The sequence below is a fragment of the Phyllostomus discolor genome, chromosome 3 (assembly GCF_004126475.2).
Source record: "Phyllostomus discolor isolate MPI-MPIP mPhyDis1 chromosome 3, mPhyDis1.pri.v3, whole genome shotgun sequence".
Classification (NCBI taxonomy): Eukaryota; Metazoa; Chordata; class Mammalia; order Chiroptera; family Phyllostomidae; genus Phyllostomus; species Phyllostomus discolor.
In genome coordinates this window covers 107,830,808-107,849,477 of record NC_040905.2, presented here as the reverse complement: position 1 = coordinate 107,849,477, position 18,670 = coordinate 107,830,808, and the positions used below count along the sequence as shown (strand labels likewise).

At 46.1% G+C, this 18,670-nt stretch overlaps 1 protein-coding gene across 1 annotated transcript in view; it reads right to left on the bottom strand.

Annotated features, from left to right (window-relative positions):
• USP7 (ubiquitin specific peptidase 7) overlaps positions 1-17,157 on the bottom strand; it is a 66,524-nt gene extending 49,367 nt beyond the window's left edge. Inside the window, exon 1 of the mRNA XM_028505336.2 lies at positions 16,987-17,157. Coding sequence (XP_028361137.1) covers positions 16,987-17,065 — 79 coding nt within the window. The 5' untranslated portion in view covers positions 17,066-17,157. The remainder of the gene's footprint in view (positions 1-16,986) is intronic.
• Positions 17,158-18,670: the final 1,513 nt, after the last annotated feature.

The following is an 18,670-nucleotide window of genomic DNA, read 5'->3' as shown; positions in this document are numbered from 1 at the left end:
AGTTGTTGTTTTTTAATACATGTTCGTGCTGGCAGACCACCACTCAGGCTTCACCCTCCTTTTGAGGACCTACCCTGGGTTTTAAAGGAATGCCCCCATTCAAAATCTTATGAAAAACTAGTTGCCAGATAAATTATTTAAAACTCCCTAGAGACAGACTAGTTTCCCAAGAGTAACAAAGAAAACCTGGCCCCCCCCTTTTTTTTTTAAAGGAGGAGGACTGTACCGTTCAGTCCACAAACCAGCAGAGACCTTAAACGTCTTTGGTACACTAGTAACGACCACTGTGAAAACTGGACATCGAGAGGTAAAGTCATTGGCACAGGAGACATACCATGTTCATGGACTGGGACACTCACAGGAAAGATGTTAGTTCTCTTCAAATACAGACATAACCTGTATGTCTGCCTGTAGTCCCAGTCAAATTCCAGCAGGAATTTTTATACCTATAGACAAGTTGATTCTACAACTTACATGGAAAAGTAAAGGAAACAGAGTAAGTCAAACAACTTTGAAAACTAAGAACACAAGTGTGGCTCAGTGGATTGAGTGTCAGCCTATGAACCAAAAGGTTGCCAGTTTGATTCCCAGTCAGGGCACCTGTCAGGGTTGCAGGAACGAGGGTTGCAGGCTGGGTCCCCAGTTGAGGTTGTGTGCAAGGCAACCTAGCCATGAATCCTTCCCACACTGATGTTTCTCTCCCTCTCCTCCTCCCTTTCCCCCTCTCTAAGAATAAATTCTTTAAAAAAAATTACTGGGTTGGCCAAAATGTCTGTCAGTTTATTCCATAAAATAAAAGACACATTTTTCATTTTCACTAATAACTTTATTGATTTGGATATTTTAATGTGTTGGCTACCTACTATTGGCTTCTAGGAAACAGAGGCCAGGGTGCTGCTAAACATCTTCCAATGCAAAAGACAGCCCCACAGCAAAGAATTATTTGGCCAAAATGTCAATACTACGAAGAAACCAAAAAAACACTTTTGACACATTCGGTCAATCACAGCACCTTCTCCATACACTGTACAAATCATTTTGTTGTACTTCTGTTGCATTTTCACCTTTCTTGAAATCATGAAGTATAATATGCCAAAAATGTTGCATATTTTCTTCCATATTCACTATTAAAATGACTGTATAAAAATCACTAATTCTGGTAAGTTTTTAATGCATGCTAATATGACAGCTGTCACAATACAATCTAACAAAATTATGTTGAATGAAGTTAAAGACTACTAAGTGCTACTAGATCCATGATATGGAAAAATGGAAAGGGCTTTTTGGCCAACACAGTACTTCTGGTACTGTGCTCTCAAATGCTCATGAAATACCTGTTATTCATCTTAACAAGACCATCTTACATAGACATTTAAGTAGAAAAAAAAATCTCTGATCCCCGCTGCCCAATCTGTAGCTCTTTGCCATCGCAGGGACCATCCAACACAGCCTGCTCCCATCCCCATGGCATTAGCTGATAGGGAAGTGGCCACCCGCAGCCATAGATGACTGGGCTGCCTACAGCTACTACCCCACCATCTTCACCCACTCTGCCAAGGACTGTTATGACTCTTACATACAGAACAAAAAAGTCACTGCTCCCTTTGTCCCAAAGAGCCTCCTGGAGTTAGAACTACAATTCTGTCCCCAGTTAGGTGAGAGCATGAGGCTGCCATGAATGTCATGTCTTAGGTATTTACACTCAGTTTTTGAAAATGTAACCGAAATAATGAAATATGTCAATATTTAGAAGATCTGTGTAACTCAGCAAATCAGTATTTCCCAAATGACCAATGAATGGTATTTAAAAAGATCCATTCAGAGTACAAGACAGACCAATGAATTTTAATGTATTAAAACATAAAAGTTAATTCACACAGTTTTAAACTGCATGTTGCTATTAATCTTAAAAAGCTACTAATGTTTGGTGTAGCGAAGGACCGCCACAAGGATCTGAAAAGGATGCTGAAGTACTCTCCCTCTTCTAACTGCATGCCTTTATTAGACTGGGCTTTCTTCAACATTATCACTATACTTACATTGCAACTGACCACACAAGCAGCTATGAGGACTCAGCTGTCTTCTTTTTTTTTATTGTTAAAGATTTTATTTTTTTTATTTTTGCAGAGAGGGGAAGGATGAGAGGGAGGAAGAGAAGCATGAGTGTGTGACTGTCTCTCACGCGCCCCCTACTGGGGACCCACCCGGCCCACAGCCCAGCCTTGTGCCCTGACTGGGAATGGAACAGGTGACCCTTTGGTTTTCAGGCTGGCACTCAATCCACTGAGCCACACCAGCCAGGGCCACTCATCTGCTATTAAGCAGACAATAGAAGGATTTTCCAAAATGGAAACATGCCATTCCTTATTCAATTCTTGAAAAACAATTATTTCCTATACAGTATGTTCTTGTTACCATGTACTTACAATCTTTGAGTGAATACCTAAGGTTGATCTCAGTTTGAATATGTAATGAGGCAAATAATAGTATAACTCACCTACCCAAAAGGTCTTTGGGATTCTCACCCACTTAGAAAGTACAACAGGATCCTGACAACAAAAAGTTTGATAGTCCAAAGACCAGACTGACTAGTGGCTTAGTGGTGGGTCACTTTAGCTAAGATGTAATCACATGCCCCTCGAGTTCCCACTTGGGAGACACTCTGCCAGCAATTGGGAGGGCAAAGCCCCACATTCCGTCACACCTGGGGTTTCTCTGCCCATAGACCCTTAGCTTTTAAAATCTACTGGCACCAGAAGTGAATGCATGCAATTCTTCCCTCGCAGACTGCATTCCTGACGAACTTCAGCTGCACCACCAGACCCTGAATCCACAGTCTGTGGGCAGCTCCCACAGCTGGACATGGTAAAAATCAAGTAAATTACGTTATCCATCTACTACTACACTGCTGCCCTGATTGGATCCTCAACTGACACGGATGCCCTCATCCTCTGTCACCCAGTTCGTTTCATTTGGTGGTACAGCACATCCATAACCACAAAAATCAAGCCTCTTAAAAAAAACTGAATAAAACCTATCTGAGACAGAATCATGAGAACCTGCACATCTTCCTGATTCAATATAGTGAGTTCCCACACATGAAATACTACTCTGTAATTTAAAAAAAAATGAAACACTGAGAACTGCCACAACTTGAATGAACCATGAAAACACTCCAGTGCTCAGTGAAAGAGGCCAGACAAACGTCACATAACGTATGACTCCATTTCTGTGAAGTGTCCAGAACAGACGAATCCCACGTGACTATACTGGTGGCTGCCTAGGGCTGGGGCAGATCAGAGTCCCCCTTAAGGGATACAAGATTTCTTTTTGGAGTAACAAAAATGTTCCAATTTTGTTCCTGTTGACAGCTACAAAACTGTGAACATAGTAAAACTCACCAAATTACACACTTTAAAAGGGTGAATTGTGACATATGTGAATTTTATCTCAACGTAAGCTGCTACTTTTAAAATACTGACATGTTTTACCAAAAAGACTTAGACAAGGGCAGATGCAAATCTAACCCTTTATACCGATTACCAAAGTGGGTGAAATTAAGGTGAACTGGCACTGAACACTGTGGCATGTTCCAGTCTGATAGAAACTAAAATATAAAGACGCAATGCATTTGATTATTTGGTACTGAGGACAAACTACTGTTCAAGGGGTAGAAAATGAGTTTGGCTCTGGTACCTGCTCTTCCCACCCAGACCTAAGCTGGGGGAGAGAAGAACTAAGGAACACCACGTGAAGAGTGAAGGACAACAGAAGGGATATGCCCAGGAAACACCAAGACAATACCTCTCTTTTCTTCGACCCAGAAGTCTTGCCTCTGGCAGTCTTACCTCAAATTCCCCTCAACTCAAATCCTAACCACCCCTCACAACCCACTGCAAGTACCACTTCACCAAGCCTTCCAGCTTTCCACAGCCTAATGTGATCTCTCTCTTCTCAACTTCCAGAGCCCTATCTCTTCACCCTTAGTGGCATTCATCACTTTCTATCTAGCATCAATAGAGCATGCACAGGACCCATCCTGCTGCCTTTCCTTAGGCAAAGACCTTCCTGCTCCAAGCATAAAAAGCCTGCTAGAAGGGCAGAGCTGAAACCCAGGTCACAGGCTGGTCTCGAGCAGCACGGCCCATAGAACCTTCTATGGCCATGCAGACTCTCTACAGCTGTGCTGTCCAATACAGAAGCCACAAATCACACGTGGTTACTAAGCCCCTGAAATACTGCTAGTGAGACTAAGGAACTATTTAATTTGAATTCATTTTCACTAACATAAACCTAATCAGCCAGGAGTGGCTAGAGGCCACAATGCTGGACAGTGCAGGTCTAGAAATCACTTCATCCTTCAGAGCCTGGGTTTCTTCACCTGTACAATTGAGGGTATAATAGGCAATTTCCACCCTAAAACAAAATCATACTACCAAGTGCCATCTGAAATCAACAGACCCAAAATGAAAACAGTGTTTTAAGAAAACAAAAAAAATCAGGACTGAACTTCATCAAAACAGAATTTAGATTTTAAATACTGGCGTAACAGAAAACATTTAGATTTGCAGTAGCTAATTCTCCCTTTCTTCATACCCCCACCCCCAATGCAATTAATAGCCAACTTTAGAATAATCCAAAGACTTTAAAAACCTGGCAGGAACCACAATTTTAACATCACAGTCCCAGAGACCTCAGACTGCTTAAGGAGGCGACAACCACCTGTCACTAGCTTGCGCTGCTGTGCCAAACATACAGAAGCTGTGCAGCTGGCTGCCATGTGTCTTGCAGCTGAACTAGTCACCCCAAGGACCATCTGCAAATCCGTTCCCCACTAGGAGTCACAGGGGTCACCTCAATTATTTGTAGCCTCTCCTTACAACCCCAAAACCAATTCAATTGAACATCTAGACTTTGCAACCCCACTGCTCAATACATTGACAATTATCATTTGGTGATGTCATTCATTCTGTGGACATCTTCACTCCTGACCAAGTTCCTTGAGGCCACAATTTGTCTCCCGTCTTCATATTGTATCCGTGAAGAAACTCACAGTCAATTGATGGCCAATAAATATCCTAAATCTACTCTGTGCACGATAATGAAAATCACCCATCTGAGGCAATGTCCAGAAAAGGTGTGCTTTCAGAGGAAGTCACAGAAATTTAGTCCCCTCTGCTCACATATGTACAGGACATGGGTCTTACATTGCACTTATGAGAGCAGGGGTGACATTCAGGAAAACTAAGAGCAAAAAGCCACCTTTATTTAAGCTTTCTTCAATCAGTGACCTAATAGGCAAAGCCTGACAGAAAGCCAAGTGAGGCTTTCTGTATATTTTAAACTGGTTTGCTACAGTTTTTGACTACAATCACTTTATAGACTAAACGTGCTTCCCAAAGTGAACTGCAAATACAGAGGCCCTATTTTAAAATTCCCTGTCAGGAAAAGAAGCCCCAAAAGAAAACATTCAAAATATACCACGAAAACAGTAACACAAAAACTTCCAGCTAGCTGCAAGTCAGTGAGACAAGGACACTAGGCCTCTGAAGTCACTTCATTCCTTTCAGCCCGTGCCCGGTTAACCAACACCAGAGCGCTGGTACCTTCAACCCACTATTCCTTCTGCCTTGTGGAAGGTGCTCTCCTGAGAAAGAAACCAGGTGCTTTGGGAGAAAAGGGGAAAACACAGCTGGTCAAAGCCAGGGAAGGAGGGGGAGCAGCCAGGTTCATGCCATCTGTGTGGGCTTGCTCATCTGTGATGCCGTTGAGGGAACAGGAGGACGTGAGTGGAGGGGGTCTATGCTCCCTTGGGTTAAGGTGCCTCGCTAGCTAACCCTGTAGGATCAGGGGTGTCAAACTCATTTTCACAAGGAGCCACATCAGCCTCAAGGTCGCCTTCAAAGGGCTGAATGTAAATTTAACACTGTACAAATGTAACTGCTCCTTAACAGTTAAGCGAGAGCTCGGCACTGCCACTGGGTAGAAACAAGGCACCAGGCTGGATAAAACAGATGGAGGGCTGGATTTGGCCCTCGGGCCTTGTGTTTGCCACCTATGCTGTAGATCCACAGAATTGGGCACTCTGAAATGCAGCCCACTTGTGCCCTGAGCCCCAGCTGACAAGACCTGGTCCTCCTCCATATACCCAGAGCCCCAGCTGGTTTGCTTTAGGGATGATTCTTTTCAGCGCAGGATCTTTGACATGTTACTGAGAATCTAAACCAGTTACTTCAGTTCTAGAAGGAGGGAGGAATCATCTACCTTTACAAACTCATACTACAATATTTTGTTCTGGACCTTCTGCCACCCTATTCCACTTGCTGAACTGTAGGGTGGCTGGTCCCAGCCGATTTTGGCAGTGAGCTTTCTATATTCAAAGCATGTGGTGAACCACACAAAAATGTTCAGACTAGGAAGCCCAACGGCAGTTTACCAGTATGGGATGGTGAGGGAAGAAACATAAGAGAAGGCAGGAGGAGAGTTGAAGTTAAAAAGCAGTGTCCCGACTGGTGGGACGCAATGGGTTGAGTATAATCCCGCAAACCAAAAATCACTGTTTTGATTTCCCATCAGGGCATATGCTTGGGTTGTGGGTCAGGTCCCAAGCTGGGGACAGGCAGGAGGCAACGGATCGATGCTTCTCTCTGTCCTTACCTCTCTCTAAAAATAAATAAAATATTTTTTTAAAAAAGCAGTGACCGTGACCTTTATGACCAATGGTGTCTACTGGTGATGATGAATCCTAAATGGCTGTGAATCCTGAATGGGAGAATTCAAATCCCATCACTGCCCCTGAGAAATGTAACTTGCTCAATGCCTTGTTTTGCTCAGGCGGCATCCATTTCAGGTTGTAGTAAGGAGCAAAGGAGTTAGTAAAGGTACAGCCCGCCCATCACACATCCTGGCAGAGTGAGGGTTAGCAGCCTCGTACTCATCCAGCCTCACTGCAGTCACTAAAATTCCAAGCCTGCTGTTTACTGGGCACCCACCTGCTCCTTCTTAGCCACCTCCTTAGATCCTGTATTAGTTTCCAATTGTTACTGAAACAAATCGGCACAAACTCAGTGGCTTAAACAGCACGCTTACTCTGTTAGAGTTCTGGAGGTCAGAAGTCTGAAAATGAGGCTCACTGGACTAAATTCGAGTGTAACAAAGCTATGCCCCTTTTGGAGGCTCAAGGGGAGAATCTGTTTCCTTGCTTTTCCCAGCTTCTAGAGGCCACTGCACTGCTTGGCTCCCCCTTCCATCTTCAAAGCCAGCAATGGCTTTCTCACACCACACCACTCTGACACTCCAACCCCCTTCTTTCCTTTGTAAGGACCCTTCTGATTACAGTGGGCCCACCTGGAAAATACTGAGCCATCTCCCCATCTAGGGGCCCTTAACTTAATCCCATCTGCAATGCCCCTTTGCCCCATAGCTGACAGTTACAGGTTCTGAGGATTAGGACACAGACACCTTTGGGGAACATGATTCAGCCAAGCACAGATTATAAACCTCTAGTCAGAGAGACCTGCAGGTCCCTATCCCTTCTGCTATTCTATACCTCCAGCTTCTGATCTCTCCAGACCATCTCTGTTTTCAAACCCAGCTGTAATTCCTTAACTCACACATCCCTTCCCCAGGGTTGGCCAGTCCCATGGCATAGCCTTCTCCCCTACCCCATCCCACAAGGAAACCAAGAAAGCAGGAGGGTGGGGCTAAAAACAAAGATATTCTGGGTGGAGTCAGCACAGGTGACCCTCTGTGGGCCTGCCCAAGTGAAGAACAACATGTTTTAGCAATCTGACTCTCCTGTAACATCCACGCATGGGCCAGTGGGGGCTGGTTGGGGGGTTGTAGAACTTGTGCAGCACAGGTCACATAGGACATTCCAGTTGGCAGACTTTAGTGTTAATTTGGGAACTGCAACCCAAAAGTAGAGATAACCCAGAACCCATTTCTTTCCATGGAAGATCATTTAACTGTAAATTTATAAGCTACAGCTGACGCTGTTCACAGACAAATTTTGGAAAATCTCTATCAACATCTCTCTCATTTTCATTGCTACCCCTGTAGCACTGGGTTCACATGATTCACATGAGTATCAGTAAAACGAAGAAGCAGTCTGCATAGACACCATCCTCTCTGAGGTGCAGGGATGCTGTCCATCCAAGCAGGAAGCAAGATTAATTGTTACTTCTAAAACTATTCAAGTGTCCTGACTGGTGTGGCTCAAGTGGGTCTGTATTGTCCTACAAGGCAAAGGGTCCCCGGTTCAATTCCCGGGCAGGGCATATGTCTGTGTCGCAGGTTTGGCACGTTGGAGAGACAGCCTATAGATGTTTCTCTCCCTCTTCCTCCCTTCCTTTCCCTCTCTCTAAAAATGAATAAGACCTTAAAAAAAAAAAGAAACTATTCATGTAAGCTGCATTCTTCAAAGCATTGTGCAGGCTTCTAATACAGGAAATTGGAATAGCATTTCTTTATATTAATGGCCTACACACACACTTCCAACAAACATGGAGTTTGTGCAATACTTTCCTTTCTTCCTATGTATGTTTGTTCTAAATATAACTGTTGGAATGGAACTTTACCTTCGTTGAATTTAATAATAACCTGGGGCTTGTATTCCATATGTCTATTTCATTTCACTTTTCAAATAATGTGCACTGTATGTGTTTCTACAAAATACAGTTGAGAAACTGCCTGTCCGCAATGGACTGAAAATTAAAGAAAACAACCTTGGTCTGCACCACAAATAATGGGAGGACCCGAGCTCTAAAGGTTTGCCCAAGAACTACTTATCTGTAAGTTTTCAGTGTTTTTACTCCTTCCTCTTAATTTTACTTTTCCAGGACATCCTGGAACACTTTCCAACATTCGATGTGACACTAATGCTACCAGAAACACCTTCTAGCCTAAGACCCAACCAGACCAGCACTGTGTTTAGGCCAGCTCTGGCCACCAACACATTCTGCATTCATAGGTTCACTGGCAACTGTCCACCACCAGGTGCGATTGCTCAACACTTAAAATGCCACTAGTCAGTTGACAAATGGGATTTTTCATTTTATTTTAAACTTAAAATCACTGCCATAGGGCTGGTGGCTACCATACTGCACAACACAACAACCCCTTAAGAGTCTTCTTACTGTACCCCACGTGTCACCTCCCCATGCCCCATATGAACACAAGTGGCTTTCTGGAGAAAGATGGTTCTCAAGCAGGAAAACCACCTCAGTTTGTTCCCACCCATACCAGCAGCAGGTAACCTGGAGTCCAGAGAAATGAGGACCCCTTCTGGATAGGGCAGACAAGATTCCACACCAACCTGGAGAAGCAGCCACAGGCCACTGCTCCCAGTCTTAACAGGAGGGACAGCTCAAAGGCTGGGGCTCACAAAAAGGCCACAGAACCCTCATTCTCCCAGCTACTTCTCACGGCGCTCTGCAAGTCAGGTGTTCCAGCCCTTATCTGTTCACCCTTAGTCCTCACCAGCTCAAGAGATAACAGAAAATGGCTGAGATTCTTGGGAAGAAGAAATCTGATAAGTATCCGTAATGGTTATAAAACAGTGATCTGGGCTATGGAATGTTTGTAATGACTTCATACAGTTAACTTGATTAAATAATTTCTCCTCCAAGTGGATATAAACTACTAACTGCAAGAACAAGCACTTCAACATTACCCACCCTACATTTTAAAAGGAGCTGTACTATGTAAACATGTTAAGGAGCATTAACATGTGTGTGTTCTAAAAACAGCAATTGCAGGGAGCATTTGAGATCCTGCTTCCCAACAATGTCACCAGTTGGGCTCAAATAAACTTTTACAAAATTTCAAAAATAAATAAATTTAAAAAACAGCATCTGCACAAGGTCAATTAAGAGCCTTGAAATATAATTTATTCCACAAAGTCACACTGATGAAATGTACTTGCAACTCTAGGTAAATGGCCTTTAGCCTTTTTACAAGGGGCCTTTTTATAAGGGGCTGTAGAGTGGCAGAGTCTGCTCAGCCACCACATTGGAGCAAGGCCACGTGGTCTCCCTTGGAAGGGGTCCCTTCAACTCTTTCTGAAGGATCCATGAGTGGGGTGGCAAAAGGGACAGCCAAGAGAAGTGAGATTACCACCCAGACACCTGTGGCTACACCCTAGGGTGTGAGCTTGCTCTGCAATACAGGCCACCCTCACAACTGCATACAGCAACTCTTTCCAAACCACAGGCCAGTTGAACAACTTATTGTGAGAGCTAGACCTTCCCCTGGTCGATATTCTGGAGGCTGGTATATAACATAGGACATTGCCCTCCCGGTTTTACGGTGTCAGGAAAACCAATTTAGTCTCTGGCATGAAATCAAAACAGAGGCAGGGCCAGTTTCGAATATTCGATGCCAGGCAGGAAAATCAGGTAGAACTGTGTGGTCACACAAGGGAACCTCCTTCTCCATACCATTTAAATTCTCAATGACCCAAAAAAGAGAAAAAGGCCACTACCTTGAGACTCAGACAATATTCACGCACATTTCAAACACTTAGTAAGATAAAGCTCCTGTCAATCAGGTAACCTGGGCTCTTTGAAAGCACACCTGGGCATCTCCGTGAATGTTAACAGCTGTGACCTCACAACAGTGGTCCCCACACCTCAACAGTTGACCAAGAACTGAACTGGCTACAACGTGGCATTGGCACAGCCTCATCAGAGCCCGGCCCAGCCAGCACCAGGCAGTGAGTGAGCCATCCATCACTGTGACCCCAGTGTGGTCTTCGACTCCCAGCTGTCCCCTTCACAGTGAAGACAATGACGCTCTCTCTCAGGGGGTGGTCTCCCAGAGGCCCCTCTTTCTTGATAGTCTCACTCAATGTGTCATCAAGTTCTAGAAGCATTCGGCTCTTGCACAGGTTAGTGTATCTCCCTCCTTGAGAAACTTTCTAATTACCCCCATTTCCAACTTCCAAGCCTGAGTCACCAACTCTCAGAAGTAAGCCTGCTTCTCAAGAGAATTTCAATACCTCTGACTTCTCATTAGCCAAAGCATGTGTTAACTCACTAGAAAAATGGCATAACTTTCTTTCTTACACATGACACTTATAATCCCGCTTCCTCCAACTTTCCCAATCTAAATGAGTTCAGAACCAGAAGTCTACAAAGCAGGTGACATTTAACATTGAATCTGTCACAATACGAGTCAAGAAATACCTTGCTACAACTCTTGGTCTCCGGTAAAATTTCTTTGCCTTGGAAATCAAACAGATAATGCCCAACCAAAAACCAGAAGAGCAACAAAAACAATTTTGAAAATACTCAAAAGAAATCTTTAGTAATGTATGAAAGTCTGCCAATGTCCTTATCTGGAAAACAAGCTTTTTCTTCTAAAAGGATCAAAAATGTCATTTGAGGCAAGTTACGTTAAAAGCAATAAAGCTGAATTGGCAGCTATTACAGCAATATTGGTTTATGGCTTCAGCACTCTTGTACATGCCGCCGACCAGCCAGCCAACTCCTGTACTTCCGTTTAGCCTTAGAATCCCTGTTTCCTGACAGTCTCTTCCACAAGTACATCTAACAAAAAAGGAACAGAAGATGTTCACCTTCAGCTCAAACAATCCAGCAGTGAGGAAGATGGGTACACTAGCGGCAACTTCACAATAGTCCCTGGGACAAAAGGCTGTCAGGGTTCTTAAGCAAAGAAAGTGGCTGAGGGCGCCAGAAGGGTTAGGGAAACGATGGCATCTGAATGGGTTTTGATCCTCTTTCCTGGGGTACCTGTCCTGTGCACTCCAGGAAGAGAAGCCATGGCCTTCTACGCCATTGTGGGGCCCAGAACCTGGAGCTGCACCCTATGCAACACAGTGTGTGCCTGCCAGGTGCCTGAAGCACAGAGGTGGAGGTCATCCTGAGGACCTGCAGGGCCTAGTCTGGGCTGTGTGACTGACCCTCTACAGAGAAGGCAGCACATCTGAGTCCTTCGAAGAAGGACAGTGACAGGGACAAGAGTCCTGTATGCAGTCTGTTTTCATAGCTGAGTGGGAATCAGGAAGGGTGGAAGCGGAGACCAGTAAGAAGGCTGCTGCAAGGTCCTGGTGGGAGTCAACAGAGACCTTGCTTTAGGGTGGCAGCTGGAAAACCAGAAGGGGCTCCATAACAGGATATAGGGATCCAGAGAGAATCAAGGCCAACTCCAGAAGTCTGGAGGCTGGGCCACCTGGCTTCCCTACTTCAACCTCATGCTCAACCTCAAATTCATCTTTAGGTGGTCTAACACTAGTGCAAGAACAAGAATCCACTACAAGGCTATCAAGTTGACCAAGCTTCAGTAACAATGTCACAACACACTAAATCCACTTATCTTCTCTACTATCCACTTAATGTTTCTAAACATATTTATACCACTGGCCTTAAATACCTACTTAGGCACATCAAGCCCAAAATTTCAAAAACAATATTGTTTAGTTTGAGGCTGGTTATGTTTCCTTCCCAATCCATACTAGGATGTAATTAAACTAGGATGTTGTTGCATACCACCAAAAATCAACTTGCCCCACCTGGTTTGGGCAGGTTTTATCCTACCTCAGGTGCAGAGGTTTGACCATCACAGCAAACGGTCAACTGCACATCTCCTGTGCTCCCAACTCTGTCCCTGGCTGTCTTGACCCTCCCAGCCTTGCAAGATAGAACTGACCTCCTTTTCGAGGATGAAGAAACTGAGTCAGCAAGAGCTTAAGCAATGTACATGAAGCCGCACAATTATATGGCAAAGCCCACATCCAAAGCCCACATCAAGCCTAGCCCTAAGCACGTACTTAGTCACCATGCTGCCCTACCATAATTTTTCAATGGCTTCTTCCCACAAAACCAATTCCAGAATAAAAAACAAAAAGTCTATGCTTTCCTCTTAAATATCTGCTGCTATACCAATCTTTTATTTGTTTACAGATAATCAAAATCAGCAGCCTGAAATGAGGGTGTCTATGGAAAGTTTCCAATCTGTTCAAAATCTGACAGGCTTACATTAAATTGTTTCTAGGTTTGGCCTAATTTCTTCTGAGTTTTTGGAGTTGAAGCTCTCTTTGTAGCTTCACAGACCTGTTTTACCAACCCATGCTAATGTGAGAATAAAATCAATATTCTCATATCGGGTTGGCCAAAAATTTTGGTTTTTTCCTCTACAATGGCGCTAGTAGTGCTTAGTTGTCTTTAACATCATTCCAAACAATTTTGTTAGATTGTATTGTGACAGCTGTCATATCAGTGTGCCTTTTAAAATACAATGCGTGAGTTTTTGTGCAGCCATTTTAATAGGACTGAAGAAAGTATGCAACATTTTCGGTGTATTTGATTTATTATTCCAAGAAAGGAAAAAACACAAATGAAGTGCAAAAAAGAGATTTGTGCAGTGCATGAAGAAGGTGCTGTGACTGATCAAACGTGTCAAAAGTGGTTTATGACGTTTCTTGTACTGTTGACACTTTGGCCAAATCTTTGTTGCATTGGGAGACGTTCAGGCCACACCCCTGGCCTCCACTATAAGCCAATAGAGGAAGATAGCTAAAATTCTCAAAATGTTCAAATCAATCTGGTGAAAATGAAAACTGTGTCTTTCATTTTATAGAAAAAACTAAGACTTTTTGCAAATCCAATATTATTTGATTTGTCTTATTATGGTGTTATTTGAAAAGGAAAATGTTTTTAGGTATAATAAAATGCACAAGTTTGGTTTTATTGGGTGCATGTGTGGAAGAGAACTCACTTTCCACTCCCAAACCTTCATTAGCAGAATTGTAACTTAAAACTCCACAAACCCACACAAGTATGAAAGCAAGAGAAACCCACCACTGGTGCCCCCACAAATAAAAAACATGGAAGGCAGCAGTCACTTCTTTTCAGCAACTGCAGATGACTGACTCATTGATTTGCTTCCAGCTTGGTGTCCCTAATAACAGTGGCCGGAGTACTGTATGAAAGTCAAACAAAATTGTCTGTCCCCATTAATATCAGAGATTATACTCTGAAACAGAGACTGCTCACAACTGTAAAAGAAACACCAGGGAACAAACATAAGGATATTTACATTTGTGCTAGCCAGTCTGTGCAACAGAAGCAAGGCCTTGGGAAAACTTCCTGTTGACAGGGCATAACACAGACCAGATTATCACCTCTCCAAAGTACTCACACCAAAGTATTCATAGGGCAGAGGCCTATGCAATTCAGTCTTTCAATAGCCTGCACTGCCTCTAAGTTAGTGAATAAATTAACTGCCAAACAAGTACATTCCTGGTCAGAGCTAATAACACCACCACCTCCATAGTTCCATATGCCACACAACTTGAAATGTGATTGGTTGCTTCAGGCCTTAAATGAAGCATATAGTACTGACCTCAACTAAATGCTGTCTTCCCCATCTTTTCCCTCTCTGCCCCTCACCCTTTGTAACTTTCCTTATTGCTCAGAAAAAGGAATTTTAAACATAACCCTGAGCACTGTTGTTCTCCAGCAGATATGCAAGGGCTGTGCAGAGTTCAGTCAAGAGCAAATGCAACCCCAATAAAGTGGAGCAGGAGGTGAACAAACTAACACTGATAACCAACCAACCAACCAGTCTCCCAGACTCCTTCAAAACCACCCCACCTAGGAAGGGGATGCTCACCAACAAAGCCTTCCCTTCTTCAAGCTGACCAGCTAGCCCCCTAAGATTCCAGCTGCTGATTCTACTGGAATCACGACAAAGAGGCTAAACAGGTGCAAGTAACTATCACAGCCTGACATATGGATCCAACCAGAACTGATAGGAACTAAATCCCACCTTGCCCGCTTTTTAATAGGGTCTTCCTATTAAAAGGGATCCTACACTACAATACAAGTTTTGGAAAAGTATGTTTGGAGTTGGTCATCTAGAAAATACAATAATAAATAATAACAATAATAAACTGCTTTTGCATACTCACAACCATAAAACTACTTTGGCCCCTGTATATAAGCCCTGCACCACATTTTAGGAGTGGGAGGGCCAAGAAAAGCAGAAATAAACTGCCTAATATACAGGCAGCTTTTTAAACCACATACCTGTATCAAAAAAAACCACAAGCCTGACAAGACAGGGTACTTCTGGATGATGATCTGGAGAGGCCCACTCAAAAGAAACAAGTTCTTATGTTTAAGGAATCAGTACTAATAATCACAACCATTGCCATCCAATTTGAGATTCTAGTAAATTTGCAGAATCGTTTTAGGGGGTGACCTTTCCAATGCAAATCCTGGTATGAAAACAAGAAAATGTAAACTTGAAAGCATACACGAACTTCAGAAAATTCTTCCATTACTCTTCAACACTCCAGTGCTACAGAAAAGTCCTTGAAACTTGTGGACAGGAACATTTCTCCCAAAGACAAAGTTCTTTACCACAAACAGACTCTACAGTGGGATGTCCATGCTCATTATTAATTCTCTCAGTAGTATTCAAAAACACTTGAAAAGAGGTGAGGCAATGTAGATGGAAAATCGATGTGCTAGCAGTGCTGAATTTATCCTGACTGGGTAATAGTTGAAAAAGAAATTGAAAAGCAACATTTTTTGTTATCTAGCATCAAAGGAATACACAAAATTCTCTCAGTAATGTACTCTCTCAGCTAGCTGGTTCAATCACACTTGCCAAAAGCTCTGCAAAGTGACGCCTTGCTGGGGCCAAGTGAAACAGATAGCCCAGTTCTTGATGTGGGCTCTGCTCTCCTGCCCCCATTACTGCCATTGTATTACTGCCATTCTAAGTGCCACTGGGAAGTGCTTTCTGCAGGCACCTCTGCCACTCGGCCTTTTGCAATTTGGCAAGGCAGTTTTTCAATCAACATCCAGTTATTGGCAGTAAATTATGCACAGGGAATATCAGTCATGGTAAGTATCCCCACCAACCAGTGCACAGCACCCGACACGTGCAGCCCACCCCACAGAGCAAATGCTTCTTTCTCCAGCTTCTTTAGTGCCTCCATTTATTTGTGCAACTCAACATCCCTTGCTAAAAGCAAAACAAGAACGTAACGTTCAATGCCAGGTTCATTTAAGTGCCCCCTTTTGACAGCTGCCAGTCTGACTCCTCGAGGTGTAAGGAAACTATCTTTCAAGACAACTTTGATTTTATATCCTCTTACGTACTTGGCGCCACAAGAAATGAAAAATACCTTCCAATGACCAAATCTGCTTGAGCTATGTAAGTCAAGACCTTACATCTCAAAGTACAGTACCTTGGAAAACTGCTGCCACAGGGGCAGAAAATTAAGTTACCTTCGGAGTCGAGTTTGATGCGGATATAGGTAGCCATGTGTGGCGGGGCTTGCGCGTAGTTTCAAACACACACCTGGCCGGATGCTGACTGCACCTTACACAGTCGGGGATCAAACTCCCCAACATTCAGTTATTTTAGAAACCGCGAGCGCCTGGCTCACAACTCTGGGCCAGTCCAAAGGCTGAGAACATCTGCATTCCTAGCAGCTGTTTCAAAATGAAGCCCGACCTGACAAGTGTTATAAGACGATCTTGGGGACTGTCGCTACGCCCGGCGGGCTCTCTGGAGGAGCGCACCGGAGGAGCAGGTGCCGGCGAGCCCAGCGTCCACGGAGATCGAGTTTCCGAGCTTACAAGACAAAAACCAGGCCAGATCCGCAGGCCCCAGAGACGCCCGACAAGCGGGACGGTCCCGGGAGCCTAGCTCCCCACCCGGCCCGCGGGGCGGCCGCCAGCAGCGAGAAAACAAACGCCTGCGCCCCTCCGCGGCCGCAGCGCCCTAATTTACAGCTCTGAGCGCTTTGTGCCGGGGAGGCGGCCCGGTGTCCGGACAATGAGCGGGGCGGGGGCCCGAGGGCCCGGCATGACGCTGCAGCCTCGCCGGGTCGGGCCAGCCGCCCAGGCCTGCTTTAAAGATGGCGAGCCCCCCGCGTGGCTCCCGCGGCTCCCCCCGGCCACAATAGAAGGTGCTCCTGGCCCCGCCACCGCAGCCCGCGGACCTCACCTTCCATCTCCATGTCCTCGGGCTCGCTAAGCTGCTGCTCGCCCGCTTTCTGCTGCTGCTGCTGCTGCTGGTGGTTCATGTCGGCCGCGGCCTGGGCCTCGCCTACGGCTGGGGGTCGGGCTTGCGGGCCCGGCGGGCGGGAGGCGGCGAGCCGGGGCGGCGGCGGCGGCGGCGGCGGCGGCGGGGCGGCCTCCTCCTCCTCCTCCCGCGCGTCGTCGGCGATGGCCCCGGGGCGGCCCGCGGCGGGCGGCGGCGGCGGCAGGGAGACGCGCACGTACTTGCTCGCGATTCGCCCAATCTCGGCGCCGAGGCGGGAGGACGGCCGGCGGGCCGGGCCGAGTGGCCTCGTCGCTGGCTGCAGCCGCCGCCGCCGCCGCCGCCGCTGCCGCGGCCGCCGCGGGGCCCGCCTCCCCCCGCCGAGGCCGGGGCTGCGGGGCTGCGGGCCGGCCGGGGGCGGAGGGCGGCCGGGCGGGGGCCGCGGAGTCAGCCCCGCCTCGGGCCGGGCGCGGCGGTCAGGAGGCCTGGCCTGGCGCGGCGGTCCTGCGGGGCCTGGAGCCGGCGGGAGCGGCGGCGGCGGCGCGGGCCGGCGACGGGCCGGGCGCGCTCGGGAGGCTGAGGCCTACGTGTCTTCGGCGGCGTCGTCGGGGCTTCGGCAGCGGACGCGGCGCCCGGCGGCTCGACTCGGCTGGTTCTCAAAATGGCGGCGGCCTGAAATGTCACATCCGCATGGGGGGCCGAGAGCGAGCTAGCGAGTGAAGAGAGCGGACGGGCGGGCGGACGCCGGCAGAAGGGCGGGGCGGGGGCGGGAGCGGGAGGCGGAGCCCTGAGTGGCCCGCCCGCCACCAACACTGCCTCCTAAGTCTGAGGTCCGCAAGCACCGCAGCCCCCGCTTTCGGTACCTGTCCCTGAGCCCCGAAGTCCGTTTGGGCCCGGGAAGCTCGGTATGGGTAACCCAGCGCCCCCAAACCTAGGAGGGTGGGTGCGCCAGATTCTGTCTCATACGGAAGTTGATCACCTAAGAAGACCCAGAGTGGCGGTCAGAGGTGGGGGCCGAAAACCTGCCCCCAGCCGGGGGACCTTGGGCAAGTAGCTGTTACTGCCCTAAACTGCTTAGAAAAAAGCCCTGAGCAGAGTGAGAAGTCAAGGCCCTAGTAGCATTTACTGTTATTTAGCACCCCTAAACCGATCTGTGATTTATTCACCCAATACCTAACTTGAGAGAACTAATTTTCTCACTATAGTTCAAACCAGTCAGGTTTGATCCCTCAAAACCAGTCCAAATAGCCTTCCATTTGGCATTAGCTTTTCAACACAGTCTAACTATGATTCCCCTAGAATCACCCTTATTCCTGAAGATATTCAGCGAGTATCTTCCGTGCTGTCTCCTCTGATCCGTGAGAAACTGGTGATTAGAGTCTCAACTTTTCCAAGGTAACCAAGGCAGTGTGGCTAAATAAAAGAATTTAGGAAAAGGATATACATTTCTACATATTTGTATGTTTAAGTGACTGTCTCAAGTTAAGATGTAATTTTACACTAAAGGGCCAGGAAATTGTCGTTACTGTCCCACTTGCCAACTTTCTCTCCTTTTTCCCCATTTTTTCTCCAGTTTATTTACTGTCCATATCCCCACCCACAAAAGATGTTTGGGATACCGGGGTATCCCAAATGTCTGGGACCCAGT